The sequence below is a fragment of the Punica granatum genome, chromosome 6, assembly GCF_007655135.1.
Source record: "Punica granatum isolate Tunisia-2019 chromosome 6, ASM765513v2, whole genome shotgun sequence".
Lineage (NCBI taxonomy): Eukaryota > Viridiplantae > Streptophyta > Magnoliopsida > Myrtales > Lythraceae > Punica > Punica granatum.
In genome coordinates, this window is record NC_045132.1 from 18811630 (window position 1) to 18825720 (window position 14091).

At 35.3% G+C, this 14091-nt stretch overlaps 2 protein-coding genes across 3 annotated transcripts; both read left to right on the top strand.

Moving 5' to 3' along the window:
* The first annotated feature begins 5609 nt into the window (after positions 1-5609).
* LOC116212546 (40S ribosomal protein S28) lies at positions 5610-6034 on the top strand. Its single transcript, XM_031547215.1, has one exon. The coding sequence runs from the start codon at positions 5611-5613 to the stop codon at positions 5806-5808; it is 198 nt and encodes a 65-aa protein (XP_031403075.1). The 5' UTR covers position 5610; the 3' UTR covers positions 5809-6034.
* Positions 6035-9506: 3472 nt separating this feature from the next.
* On the top strand, positions 9507-10471 carry LOC116210069 (10 kDa chaperonin, mitochondrial-like). Of its 2 annotated transcripts, none has more exons than XM_031543875.1 (3): positions 9507-9826; positions 9931-10073; positions 10181-10471. In XM_031543875.1, exons 1-3 carry the CDS (start codon positions 9722-9724, stop codon positions 10227-10229), a joined length of 297 nt encoding a protein of 98 aa, XP_031399735.1. In that variant the 5' UTR covers positions 9507-9721; the 3' UTR covers positions 10230-10471. The 2 variants fall into 2 exon arrangements, with proteins under 2 accessions (XP_031399735.1, XP_031399736.1); XM_031543876.1 differs by having other exon boundaries at positions 9508-9826; positions 9934-10073.
* Positions 10472-14091: the final 3620 nt, after the last annotated feature.

The window sequence follows — 14091 nt, forward strand, 5'->3', positions numbered from 1 at the left end:
AGGAAGACGATGAATAATGGAGGGAGAGAGAGGGCTGGGGCAAAATTGAAAAAGTTCAAAAATTTTAGATCGTTTTGAAATTTTAAAAAGTTTGGAATTTTAATTAAAATTAAAAAATATTTCTTTATTATAATATTCTTGCCACATCAACATTTTCTAACGGCGACAATCATGAATTGATGGAATGTACTACAATGTTACGGTTTTAAAACATTTTGTATCGTCAAGTAGAAAAAAAAACTTTTTGGACCAACCTGATACACTTGTAAAACTTTTTGGACCACCAGTATAATTTACATTTTTCATAATCTATGTGGGTAAAAGATAGCATGTCCTTGACAGTATTATATAAATTAATTTCTAATTTATTTATTAAAATTTAAGATTTTTTTTCATATCATATTTTTAAGGATTTAAAAGAAAAAAATTGTTTTCACTAAAAAATTAATATAAAAAAAAACTAAAAAATCTAATAAAACTCAATTCATGAAACAAAGCATTCTAAAGTCATCTCGCTAGAGCCATCACAAACTCCACTTTATATTAGATATAGATATATAGATGGGACCTAAACAAGAATAAAAAAAATTGAAAAATGAATAGTGCATTTGGTTTTAAAGTTGAGTTTTGATTTTAATTGGTTTATAATGATTGTGATGTTGAATTATGAGAAAAAAGTGTGAAAAAGTAATGAATAGTTGAAAAAAAAGTAATAATTCTATTGTTAAATAATGAAAAAAGTAATAAATAGTTGAGATAATTTATTATTAAAAATTGAATTGAATGGTTAAAAAAATTGAAGAAAAATGAAAAAGTAATAATTGTATTGTTGACTCTTGTTGTGTAATGAGTAGAGTTAAAGTTAGTTGACTCTTGTTGTACAATGAGTAGAGTTAAAGTTAGAATTAAAATCTTAAAATCATATTGCGAAATCAAACAGGTTGGAAATGATTAGAACGGGCCACAAACCATCTAGAATAATGTCCTGGCCTAACTTATTTGGGCTTCTAGTGTGAATTTCTTTTGTATTGCCAAGCGGCGAAATTTGATCGTCTTTTTCAGTCCAACATCCCTCTACCCTTCTCTCACCTCCCTCCCATTATAAATTGGAACCCTTATTAGGGTTTCAGCACTTTGGTAACCGTTCCTCCTGCAAACCCCTTTTCCTCGATAAGCAAAGACCTCTCTCGCCCTCAAGTTTCAATCTCTCCCTTTTTTTCTCTTCTTCATAAGTGGAAGATTTTTTTTACATCATATGGCCTATTATTCAAAGGGTATTTGGTTTTGAGTTGGTGTTTCTCAGCTTTAATCTCGTATATGTGTATTAGGCTTGTGTGTATATAAAGGTGCCTGCCTTCGGTGTATATAAAGGTGCATGCAACCTCTCTTCTGGAAGCAAGTTCAAGTCTCCCTTGTCGCTTGCATGGACCATTGCATGTATGTCAACCGGTGCAAGGGAATTTCTCGATTCTTTCTATGTATATTGATGACATTTTAATGGTTGAAAATGACAAGCAGATTTTTGTTGAGGCTGAGGAGTGGTTATCTCCATACTTTCTTTATCCTTCCTCTATATGTCAACGACGTTTTAGTGACTTAAAATGACAAACAAATACTTGTTGAGTCTAGGGAGTGATTATCTGCGAACTATCTTATCCTTTCTCTACATGTTGACGACGTTTTAATGACTTGAAATGACAAACAAATGCTTGTTGAGGTCAGGGAGTGGTTGTCTACGAACTTTGAGATGAAAGATATGGGTGAAGCATATTATTTGCTCGGAATTAGGATCTTAAGGGATAACTCGATGAGACTCTTTAAGAATTATGTCTGGAGAGAATTTCATTAAGAAGAATCTTGAGCGATTCCATATGCATAATTATAAACCTTGCGACATTTCTGTAGTTAAGGGTGAAAACTTGACCCTTATTATTTGAATAAAATAATTTTCATTTCCTCTTCTTCATTTCCTAAGATTTTCCAAGGAATAGATTATTGCCTTTTTTTAGCGAAATCGATTAAACAAGAATTGGAAATCGGTTCCCCAAAACAAATAATCACCATGGGCATGAATATCTTTATTTTGATTCTGATTCCGCGATGAAACAAACTAGTAACCACACACGCTTTGCGTCGACGTCCGCAAATTATATTCTTTTGTTAAACTTTTGTAAATTGAATTTGTGAAAATTAATTTATTAAATTTTATAAAGACAATCAACACAGGTTAACTGATAGGATTAATTACACCAAGAGAATAAAATGTTTTAAAAAGGTATCACTTTGGTACAAAAAAGTTTAAAACGTAATGTTTCAGACTTTTCTCCTTCTCTTTCTCTATTAATAAAGTACAATCAAAGAGGGAGTGAGGTGTTGAAGGCCTCACATGTACCACCACTCTCCCTATTAGCCCTTCCACTAGCCTTAGCTCGAGCGGGCAGTTCTTGTCGAGGTTGTTGTGGCACCCCGCGACCTGGCAATCCCCAACCCCTATGGTGGGCTTCACAACAATTTTGTACCCGTCCCCGATGTTGATGTTGTAGAAGTCCTCCGTGGAGGAGGATGCGAGCATGAACTCGACGAGGGCGACAAGTGGGCTGACGGCCTCCGTCTATTGTCGAGTGGCCGGCGAGAACACCCCTACCTCTTTCTCCGATTATTTTTAACATAAATAATAAAAATTAACAAGCCAAGAATGGGGGGAGCACCCCCACCGCCGCCCCTCTATCACCCCGCACACGCACGCGCAAAAAAGAAAAAAACACTGCGCGGACAATACCACCTCTCAATCCGAGGTCCTCGGCGTGCTCTAATCACGGCGGTAACCTCGATCGGAGGTTGGGTTCGCCGAACTGGGTAATGGGGAATGGACAGAATGTATTTGATTGAAACATTTTCAAACACCGTATACTCAGTTGTTACGCTTTAAGCTTTTTGTAAAAAGGTGATACCTTTCTAAAGCATTTTATACCTCTAGTGCAATTAACCCTTGACTGATAAGGTAATTGTAAAATAAAAAATTTAAATAACATGATATGAGAAAATTTAAGACTTATCATTATTTAAATTAAAAAAATTACATTATTAAATTAGCTCGTTTTAAATCAATGAATTTATTTTATTTTACACTTAATAAGTGCTTTGGCCCTTTCATTAGACAACATCTTTAGGAACTCTGATTCTGAAGAATTTTATTTTAGTTTACATTTAACAATATTTTTTGACCTTGGTATATCCATGGGACTAACATCTTGAGGAATTTCGATTTTCCATATTTGTTCGATATATTTAAAAAGAATTTTTGCTGTTAAGAAAAAGCAAGGGAAAAAAATTAGACACCCTAAATTCATTAATGTAGGAAGTATGATGACGCGATTAATCATAAATGAAGAATTTTTTCAAAGCACCTACATGTAAATTCCCCATCGCTCGAATGGGAAGTTCTAAGTTTAAATTGCTGTATAATATATATAAGTATATATGTATTTATATATATACATCTCGAATCCTTGACTACTCATGTTCTCTTAGGAAGCATAAGTCCTATTAATCCAAAGTTGTCATTCCTATACCATGCTACATCATTTGAAGCCTCTGCTAGTTGGAAGCCCGAAAATTCTCGGCTCCAATTTTTCTTTTCTCCACCGTAATCCAAAATCTTGGAAAATTTTCTCCATAAACGGAATTAGTGCACAATACCTGGAAAAGCCAATGAATATTTTTTAGTGTGGTTGCGGGGGCTTGTCGAGATGGGGCTGAAAAGTAAGAGAAAAAAGAAAGAGAACATTGATTTATTAATTCTTTTTTTTTTGTGTGTATATCTGTATTTGAGTTGATTGATTTTTTCTTTAAATATCTAGTGTGGATATTATTAATAGGATGAGTTATGTAGAAGGGATTTGAAGAGTCGATCAACCATATAAGACAAAAGTTCCATAGAAGCTTATGCGGTAAACTCTCGTAACACAAACGGTGACTTCTTATTGCACAAGTTCGGGAGTCTACTTAAAATACCGATTAGTCATGAAACTCGTGCGTAGCACGGGATAGAACGTTTTTCTTTTTATCAATTATATCATATATCATATACATGCTTATTTTAAACAATAAAATAAGTAAAAATATATAGTTATTCATAATAGGAATATAAATATATATTTATTTTAATACTATATTTATACTGGCTTGATTAGTTATTTAGATTTGTCTTAAATAAAAAATTCAAGATTATCAAATATTACGTGGATAATAAAATCTTCTAGAAATTTAAACATTCTATTATGTCAAAATAAATAAAGAACATTAATTAATTTTAAATTTTAAAAATAGCTTATATGAGAGTTAATAGCTCGACTATATATTATTAGAAGAAATATATATAACTACATTTATATTATATATATGTATATCTTAATATATACTTATCTTAACGCTAATATTTATGTGACATATTAAATTTTATCTTAAACAAAAAGTTCAATACTATCAAGTATTATAAGGATAATAAAATATTCTAAATTTCAAAAATACTCTGTTATGTTAATATCTTATCAAAAATATTCCTTTTGTTTTTAAAATTCAAATATTCATGATTTATTAAATTGGAAATTATGTAGTAAACAATAACTTATTTGAAAATTAGAAAATATTTTGTTTTACTCTAACTTTGCCAAAAAAATATCTTTTAAAAAATTAAAAATTATTTTTTATTACAAATTATGATAAAAATTTCGAAACTCAAAAACATAAAAACTAAGATTTTATCATATCATATCTTTAAATATTTAAAAGAAAAAAAATCGTTTACACTAAAAAAATAAGAAAACTAACAATCCGATAAAACTCTATTCATGAAATAAAGCGTTCTAAGGTCATCTCACTGGGGTCACCACAACTCCACTTTATATTAGATATAGACATAGATATATAGATGGGACCTAAACAAGAAAAGAAAATTGAAAAAAGAAATGACTAGAACGGGCCAGAGCCCATCTAGAATACTGTCCAGGCCTAACATATTTGGGCTTCAAGTGCGAATTTCTTTTTTATTGGTAGGCGGCGAAATTTAATCTTCTTTTTCGGCCCAACATCCCCCACCCTTCTCTCACCTCCCTCCCATTATAAATTACCCTTATTAGGGTTTCAGCATTCGGCAGCCGCTCCTGCAAGTGCAAACCTCTCCCCTCGAAGCAGAAGCAAAGGTCTCTCGCCCTCAGGTATCAAGCTCTCCCCATTTTTCTCTTCTTCATCAATGGAAGATGTTTTTTTACATCGTATGGCCTATTACTCGGAGGGTACTTGGTTTTGAGACGGTGTTTTAGTCTCGTATATGTTGATTAGGCTCGTGTGTATATAAAGGTGTCTGCTTTCGGTATTTCTCGTCTTGTTCTTGATCTCGATGTGTGGATCAGTTGGTCTGCGTTAGTCATAATGACTTTTTGCGTTTGCAGACTTATGTTATGGTGGAGTTGTCATGAAATTAGATTTGATTTGATCTTTCAGTCTGGCTCATGAAACAAGTCCTTTGTCTCTGCAGTTAATTAGCAGCATATGACATACATTTAAATTACGAGTCGTCTCATTGTATTGCTGGATTTGCTTTGGCGCAGGATGGATAGTCAGATTAAGCACGCTGTGGTGGTCAAGGTTATGGGCAGGACTGGGTCGAGGGGGCAGGTGACCCAGGTGAGAGTCAAGTTCCTCGACGACCAGAACCGGTTCATCATGAGGAACGTGAAGGGACCCGTCAGAGAAGGCGATATTCTCACTCTGCTCGAGTCTGAGAGAGAAGCAAGGAGGCTCCGCTGATACTTTCTTTGAGTTTTGTTGCAATGATGGTTTGTGTTACATAAGATGAACTACTGCTAGAATCGTTGAAGGATGTTTCTCATTTCGTGCTTTTCTGAATCTAGACTACAATTTTGTTGGTGAATTATCTATGATTAGAACTTGATCAAGTTGCAATTATGTGAGACATAGCTTATTTTAATACCAAGTGTGTTCTGGGAATTTGCTAGGCAATTTCTTGTTTCAATATCTCAGCCATGAACGGAGCCACTTCAGTATAATTTTTGTAAGGGATAACCATAAAATTTGGGCTGTGCTTAGAATCTCTATACGCAGGATTCCTTGCTATCCTGATCTGCTCCTAAGATGAATATACTGCTAGAATCGTCGAAGGATGTTTTTCATTTCGTGCTTTTCTGGATCTAGACTACAATTTTGTTGGTGAATTATCTATGATTAGAACTTGTTCGAGTTGCGAGTCTTATTTGAATACCAATTGTGTTCTGGGAATTTTCTAGACAATTTCTTGTTTCAATATCTCAGCCATGAATGGAGCCACTTCAGTATAAAATTTTCGTAAGGGATGACAATAAATCATGGGCTGTGATTGAGAATCTCTATGCGTGGGATTCCTTGCTATCCTGATCTGCTCCTAAGATTAGAACATAGCAGACCGAGTGCTAAAGGGATAGGCCAAACGGATATTTTAATTGGGTTTTTGTGATGTCGATAGACTCAAGGAACAGCAACTGTTGCAAAAAAAAAAAAACATTGCTTGATGGAACAGAGTAACTCAACAATGTTAGACACAAGTAACAGCAACTGTTGCGAAAAAACATTGCGCGATGGGGTAGAGTAACTCGACAATGCCGAGCGTGGTCCCAAAAGGTAAGCCACCAGGCTGGAAGAACCAGTAGATGTTGCCACTCTTTCTCCAAGTTACACTCTCCTAGCGACCTCCGTGGAAAAGCTTGATGACGCATGCGAGCAGGGTGGCGAAGGAGACTAGTGTTGCCGCTAATGCCAAGCGAGGCTTATGCCGAGAAGAAATTTGACTGAAAACCTCCTCAGCCTTCCAGCTAATGCCACACGAGGCTTATGCCGGAGAAGAAATTTGACTGAAAACCTCCTTAGCCGCTTCGAGGGACAAATTGAGGACCGGGAAAGTTCACTCCGGTGAAACCTTGTTGAACGCCGAACAAGCAATTTTACTGTCAGTACAAATGACAATGGTGAGCCATGCTGAACACCGAAAAAGCAATTTTAATGTTTAGACGATCAGTATATATAGAATGAGCAGTAACATGCATTGTTCTTTGCCGCAGTATGACGATGGAGTTTCTGCGCACGTTTCCCGGGTTTCAAGCCCTCACCCGACGAATCGAGTCGTCGGTAGCATTGTTAGCATAATTTAGGTTGATGTTCGCTCTCGAGTATTCCGTTCCATTGGTACTGGTTGGAAAAGGACGAACCCGTGCAAGCTCAACGTCATAAAGATTTTGTTCCTAAAATCCTTTGTTTGAAGAAGATTTTATCAAATCTATAGAAATCTCCAGCATAACATCGTCAAGATATGCACCTTGCAAGTATCTAAGGAGGATCTATCCTCGAGATTGTATTTCTCTTCTTATTTCTCTTCCAGTGATCACCAAAGATTCGCTTCTACTTTATGGAGCCAGTAATGTTTGTAAGCTTCTCCTAGTTATGAGGTTAATGACAAATTTACAGATTGTTTTTTGGGATGATAGAGGAGAATTTTGGTTTATTTTACTAAATTGAAAATCGCTAACTTACGAGGAGCTGTATTTAAAATCGAACATCTCGTGTTGACGTTTTGTCCATTAAAGTTTCAGCAGTTCAAGACACATACTGGCTAAAAAGTATAATTGTAGACGCTTTGATTGTTAGTAGAAGCATAATTAGTTCATTTCAAATGGTGCACATGGTTAATTTTAAGGTATCCAATATGTCCTCGAACTGTGCCTAGATTTCTTCATTATTAATTTATAATGACCCAAAAATCATTGACATCGTTTGTGCAAATTTCTTCAACAACTCCACGAAAGGGCTCGATCTCAAGCAACATATTCCTTACAAAGCGCTTTGTCGGATTCAAGATCCCGCCGATGGATGTGCGGGGATCATATCTTGGCTACACCAACTAATACACGAGGTTAAAAGAGAAATTGCAAAAATATGAGCAGAAATTACAATATTCTTGAATGCTAACATCAGTATCTCGGGATCAATCATCCAACATCCCCAAACCGATGACCAAGGCACGGAGAACTTATCAAATAAGCAAGAGGGGCCCCAACAATAGATGCATGGAACTTCTATTCAAGCTACTTGGGTTAATTGAAGTTGTTTTCAACTCATTAGATATCATAGAATAGACTAATCTATACAATATATAAACATGACAACACCCTAATAAATAGGGATAGAATAGTAAATCTTTTTACAATTTAGTATGTTATTAGATATTGAATAATATTAATTATTATTATTATTATTATTAAAAAAAATATATTCAAAAGAAACATTAAAGAAGAATTCTCACTTATTGTTACTTTATGAACAATTGCTATTGTATTAGTAAATAAATATATATAATTTTAAAAACATTAAGAATCATTAAACTTTACTTAATAATCATCGCCAGCCTTATGAAAGTTAAATTATGTAAATCTCTAATCAAAGTGATTATTTATTTTATCTAAAATTATTCAAATTTACAAAACTGAATATATGAAATATGAGTGAGAAAAAGACAATTGCGAATACTTAATGTTAAAATTTTATAGACCATGCTATTATTAATCATTCATTAATATTAAACTAGCTAGGAATTTTTTTTGGATTTTATGATTATTTCTCTTATAAATTGGATTGATAATTGAGATCATGACTATGAAATATTTACATAAATTATTTTCTTAGAGCTCTTTAATTAACATTATCTAGCGTGGGTATGATATTTATCATATTAATGTTTATAAGGTATAAGAACAATTTTTCTATTTTCTATATAGTAATATAAACTATAAATCAATATTAATAATTGTCTTAATATATAATGTTCCATAATAAACTTTCTTTAAAAAATTCGTGTAACGCACAGGCTCAATAGTCTATTAAGATAATGATTTTGTAATGTCCAATAAATCTCAATTACAAGTAAAAGTTTGCCTAGAGAGGCCGCGAACTCTTTAAATATATATTTAAGATTAAAATTTACCGTAAATGCTGTATCATATCCCGATTTTCTGCATCGAAACACATGGGAAAGTGTAATTGTCAAGCGAAAAGGTTATGATAATTTGTAATTATGAAGAAATATTTTGATAAATCAGCAATGGTGTTAACTGTGGTTTACTCTACTTTAGTGTCAGAGCTCATCAGCCTCGATTCAGCTTCATCCGTTGTTACTTCGCTGCATTGCTTTAGCCCTTTAACGTTCATTTAAGTAACGTGTAAGGTGGGAATTTTTTTTTTTAAAAAAAAGCTTGCAGTTACTTAGAATTTTACGATGGTAATGATTTTTAGTAATAATCCCAGCCGTGACTCTGACAGATTGGGTTATAACATGCACGCCGAACACGTCGCGTGACATAGTACCATAATCGACATCGACCACGTAAAGGTATGCTACCACAATAACAGTATAACACAATGTTCACGTTAAGAGACGTCCGATGGGTAGGACTCGAATGGAGAATGATTTTGGGGTTGGGCCGCCGGCCCATGATCCTGAAGCTGAATCACCCCTTTTCCTTTCTTCCTCCATCCCTCCCTGCAACCCTAAAACCCTAAGCCCTAGAAACCTTCCATAGCCATCGAGCTTCCCATTTCGGATCACTTTAATAACGGCCGTCAATCTCCCTCTTGGAAGCGGTAGAAGCGAAATCCCTAATTGTGCTGCTGCTAGGCAATGGCAAAGCGATTGATTCCGTCCCTCAACCGCGTCCTGGTGGAGAAGATCGTCCCTCCTTCCAAGACTTCAGCGGGCATTCTGCTCCCGGAGAAATCCTCCAAGGTCAGAACTAGATTACTCCTTTTCTATATCCAGTTCGACCGAAATCCATGTCTATGCGGTCGTCGTTCTGATTGGTTGAACTGCTGCATTACTGTTGGTGGCAGCAGCTGAACTCCGGGAGGGTGGTGGCGGTGGGGCCGGGGACGAGGGACCGTGAAGGGAACCTGATGGCGGTCTGCGTCAAGGAAGGCGACACCGTCCTGTTGCCCGAGTACGGCGGGACGCAAGTTAAGCTAGTTGATAAAGAGTACGTGACGTGAACATCCCCAATTTGACTACTTCATCTTCGTCTCTGCTCTTCCGTACGCCAAAATCTTCTGAGATTGATTGACGAGGTTGGGAATGGAATTGCAGGTACCATCTTTACCGGGACGAAGACATTCTCGGAACTCTCCATGACTGATGAGGAGAAGCACCTGTTGGTCGTTTTGATTTCAGCTAACTGAGCCTGATGGAGGAAGATGATTGTTCTGTAGTGTCAGTCAGTCAGCCGAACAAAGGTTGGATTTCGAAGCATTTCGTGCCTTGCTTGTATTGAGCTGAATTGGAATCGGAATTGAAATCGAATTCCCGAAATCAAAAACTCTTGTTCTATTCTGGTTATTGTGTCATGTCATGACCAATGATGAATCGTTGTAGCGTCAACTTGGATCTTGGATTCGAGCCATCATGTCGACATGCTTCCTCCACCCATATGCAACGGTCCTGTAATAATGTCGAGCTTTCCGTCGAGCCTTCCTCTGAGCATAACATGAATCAAATGTCGGTATTCGCCTTAGAAGGCTGTAAGTAATGGTCCCATAATATCGTCGAGCTTGCTTTGAGCATAACATGAATCAAATGTTGGAAGTCACTCAGAAGCCGATGATAAAACAGAAATATATTGTCGCAGTAGTTCGGAGATCAAATTTCATCTTGCTCACACTGTTGACACGATAAAAGGCCGTGATTTGCTAGGTGATTTTCGATTGTGGGACTTGGTAGATCCGATTAATTGTTCGATGATGATATCGCACGTCCTGTCGAGTATGTGCCCAAACAGAGGATATGGAGTATTCGGTCCAATTTGCCGCGCACTTCCAAAGTTAATTTTATTCAATTATTAATTGATTAATTAATTTTTACCATTTTTCTAATCTTTCAATGATGGTTTATATTATTATTTATTGGGACAAATCTTGCCAGAGGAGTAGAGACTGAATTTTCCCATGATCTGTCAATTTCATGATTTTGATATCTTCTAAAATTGACGGCTATAATAAGATATTAATTAAGTTGCAATCTCTAATTAATTATGCAATCGTTGACGCCACGGGGTTCCAATTATGTAAGACTTTCTTTGATAGCACTGATTGTACATGTGACGAGGTCTCAACCTATAGTATAGGACGACGACGACCACATATATTGTTGGAGAAGCGAGCAAAATCCTAAATTCGTGTTGCTGTGGCAAAATTCTAAGTTCGTGTTACTGTCCATTATTCACGGTTCGTGACGAGTTATTAGTTATGGTTGGAGTAAGCATGATGAAATCCACATTGTTAAAGGCTGCCGATTGAAAAATCGGGGAACGATGGATTAGTGTTTGGTAATGATACGGAATTGTAGATCTTTTCGAAAATAATATAGAGAGACGCGACCTTTCATTTTAGTCTAAATTTTGCACGACTTTTCGTTTTGGTCTCAACTATAACACGATAAGTGGATCCCACATGTTTTTATTTAATTCCACATATTTTCACTTATTGAATAATGTTATGACGCGTGGACACCAGTAATGCCTAGTCAACTGCTACCGTTAGAATTGACGAAAAATTTAACGACATGCTAGATTTGAGATTAAAACAGAAGGCCATACATTTCTATGCAATTTTCGAAAGTTTGTCTTAGAATTGAGAATTCGAGCAAAGTTTGTGTCTTTATACGTGAATAACCAGAGGTGCGTTTGATTTTAGAGTTAAAGTAAGTTTGATTTTGATTTTGATTTTGATTGTGGAAAATGACAAATGAGATGAGATTATAAATTTGACTTGGGAAACGTGTATTTTTGTTATGTAGTATGTTGAGTTAAAATCAAAATCATAATTCTAAAATCAAACTTACAAATCAAACGGGACGCTAATGTTTCCAACATAATCATGATACTTACATGCCATAGTAACATCAAGTTAGCTAAATTACTTTATAGATACGTTAGACTCTTTGTTCGATGATCGAGTAACTGATATCACATTGCTGGCTTCTAACTTCGTTTTTGATAAGTCATCCCATGATACATATGCAATCACCTTATTGCTGATCTTGAAAGCCACGTCAGGTCCACTGGATATAACACATACAGAGTTTTTCAAATACTTATTCGGGTGTTTGGTGACGACTATGATACGAAATCAAGGAGGATTGGACAAGACTATTGTTTAATGCCCATATCATGCTCAGGGAACCCCAGTTCCCTCCCTCGAATGGTTCACGGATCTTTTTTTTTCCCCTTCCTTTTGTATAAGAAAAAGGAAACAAAGAGATCTATTGGTCATTCTACGACTATATCTAACTTATATATCCTAATTTACTCCAAAAAAAAAACAAGATTAGGATTAAATTTATCCTAGGATTAAAATCTTATCCTTCCCTAGCCGAGCCATAGATTAAAAAAAAAAAAGTATTCTCCCATTCTAATGTTTCCAACATAATGACTTACTATGCCATGACTTACTTATCAAAAAAAGACTTGTTATGCCATGGTAACATCGAGTTAGCCGAATTACTTTATAAGGCCCTGTTTGGATTGAAAGACACTTATACTGCGTTTGTTTTGTTAGTGTGATTTTAGAATTATGATTTTGATTTTAACTCAACACACTACACAACAAAAATACACGTTTTCCAAGTCAAATTTATAATTCCATCTCATTTGTCCTTTTCTACAATAAAAATCAAAATCAAAATCAAAGTTACTTTAACTCTGAAATCAAACGCACCCTTAAGGGTCCGTTTGATTTCAGAGTTTGATTTTAAAATCATGATTTTGATTTTAACTCTACCCACTACACGACAAAAACACACGTTTCCCAAGTCAAATTTATAATATTATCTCATTTGTCATTTTCCACAATAAAAATAAAAATAAAAATCAAAATTATTTTAATTTTGAAACCAAACGCACTCTTAATTTTAACTTTAACTTTAACTTAACACACTACACAACAAAAACACATATTTCCCAAGTCAAAAATTTTAACTTTAACTTTAACTCAACACACTACACAACAAAAAGCACACGTTTCTCAAGTCAAATTTATAATCATATCTCATTTGTCCTTTTTCACAATCAAAATCAAAATCAAAATTAAAGTTACTTTAACTCTGAATCCAAACGCACCCATCATGATTCTAAAATCATTTCATGAAACCAAACAAGCCCTTAGATTCTTCGTTCGATGATCGAGTAGCCCATATCGCATTGTTGGCTTCTAACTTTGTTTTTGTCACGTCATCCCATGGTGGTACATATGCAATCACCTCCTGGTTGACCATAAAGGTCGTGTTTGGTCGACCGGATATAATACAATATAGGATTTCTCAAATCCTAATCTAGTATATGGTGCCAACTAGGATAGGAAATCGAGGAGGATTGGACAGGATTATCGTTTAAGGCCCATATCTTGCTTAGGGAGCCCTAGCTCCATCCCTCCGATGGCTTGTGCTTTTTATACTTTTTTTTCCTTTTTTAAGTTTTAAAAAATAATTCAAGAAATTACAAAAAGGAAAATAGAGATATACTAGCAATCACACACGCTCTGCGTGCGCACGATTGCTTTCGTGCCTTGGAGCAAACTCAATTATGGGATTAACAATCCAAACACATTGCGTACTATCTTTCACAATTTAATAACTACACCTGTCTAAAGAAAAATGCATATATATTTTGCTAGGCAGCACTGTGGTTGCGACGCGCCTATTTCTTTTAATCATATAGGCACAATGTAGGTCGCAATGCTACTTAGCAAAATATATATGCATTTATGTTTACACGAATGTGGCTATTAAATTATGAAAGGTAGTATGCAATGTTTTGGACTGTTAATCTTGTTATTCCAAAGACATCCAAACGAGATTAGAATCACGAGAAATCGAAAAATAACAATACCAAATATACGTGGTAAAACCCTCAAACAGAGGGGAACATTCACGAACAAAGCAGAATTATCCACTAGATCAAAAAATCGGAGATTACGGCCATGATATCACTCGAGTTTCCCAATCCC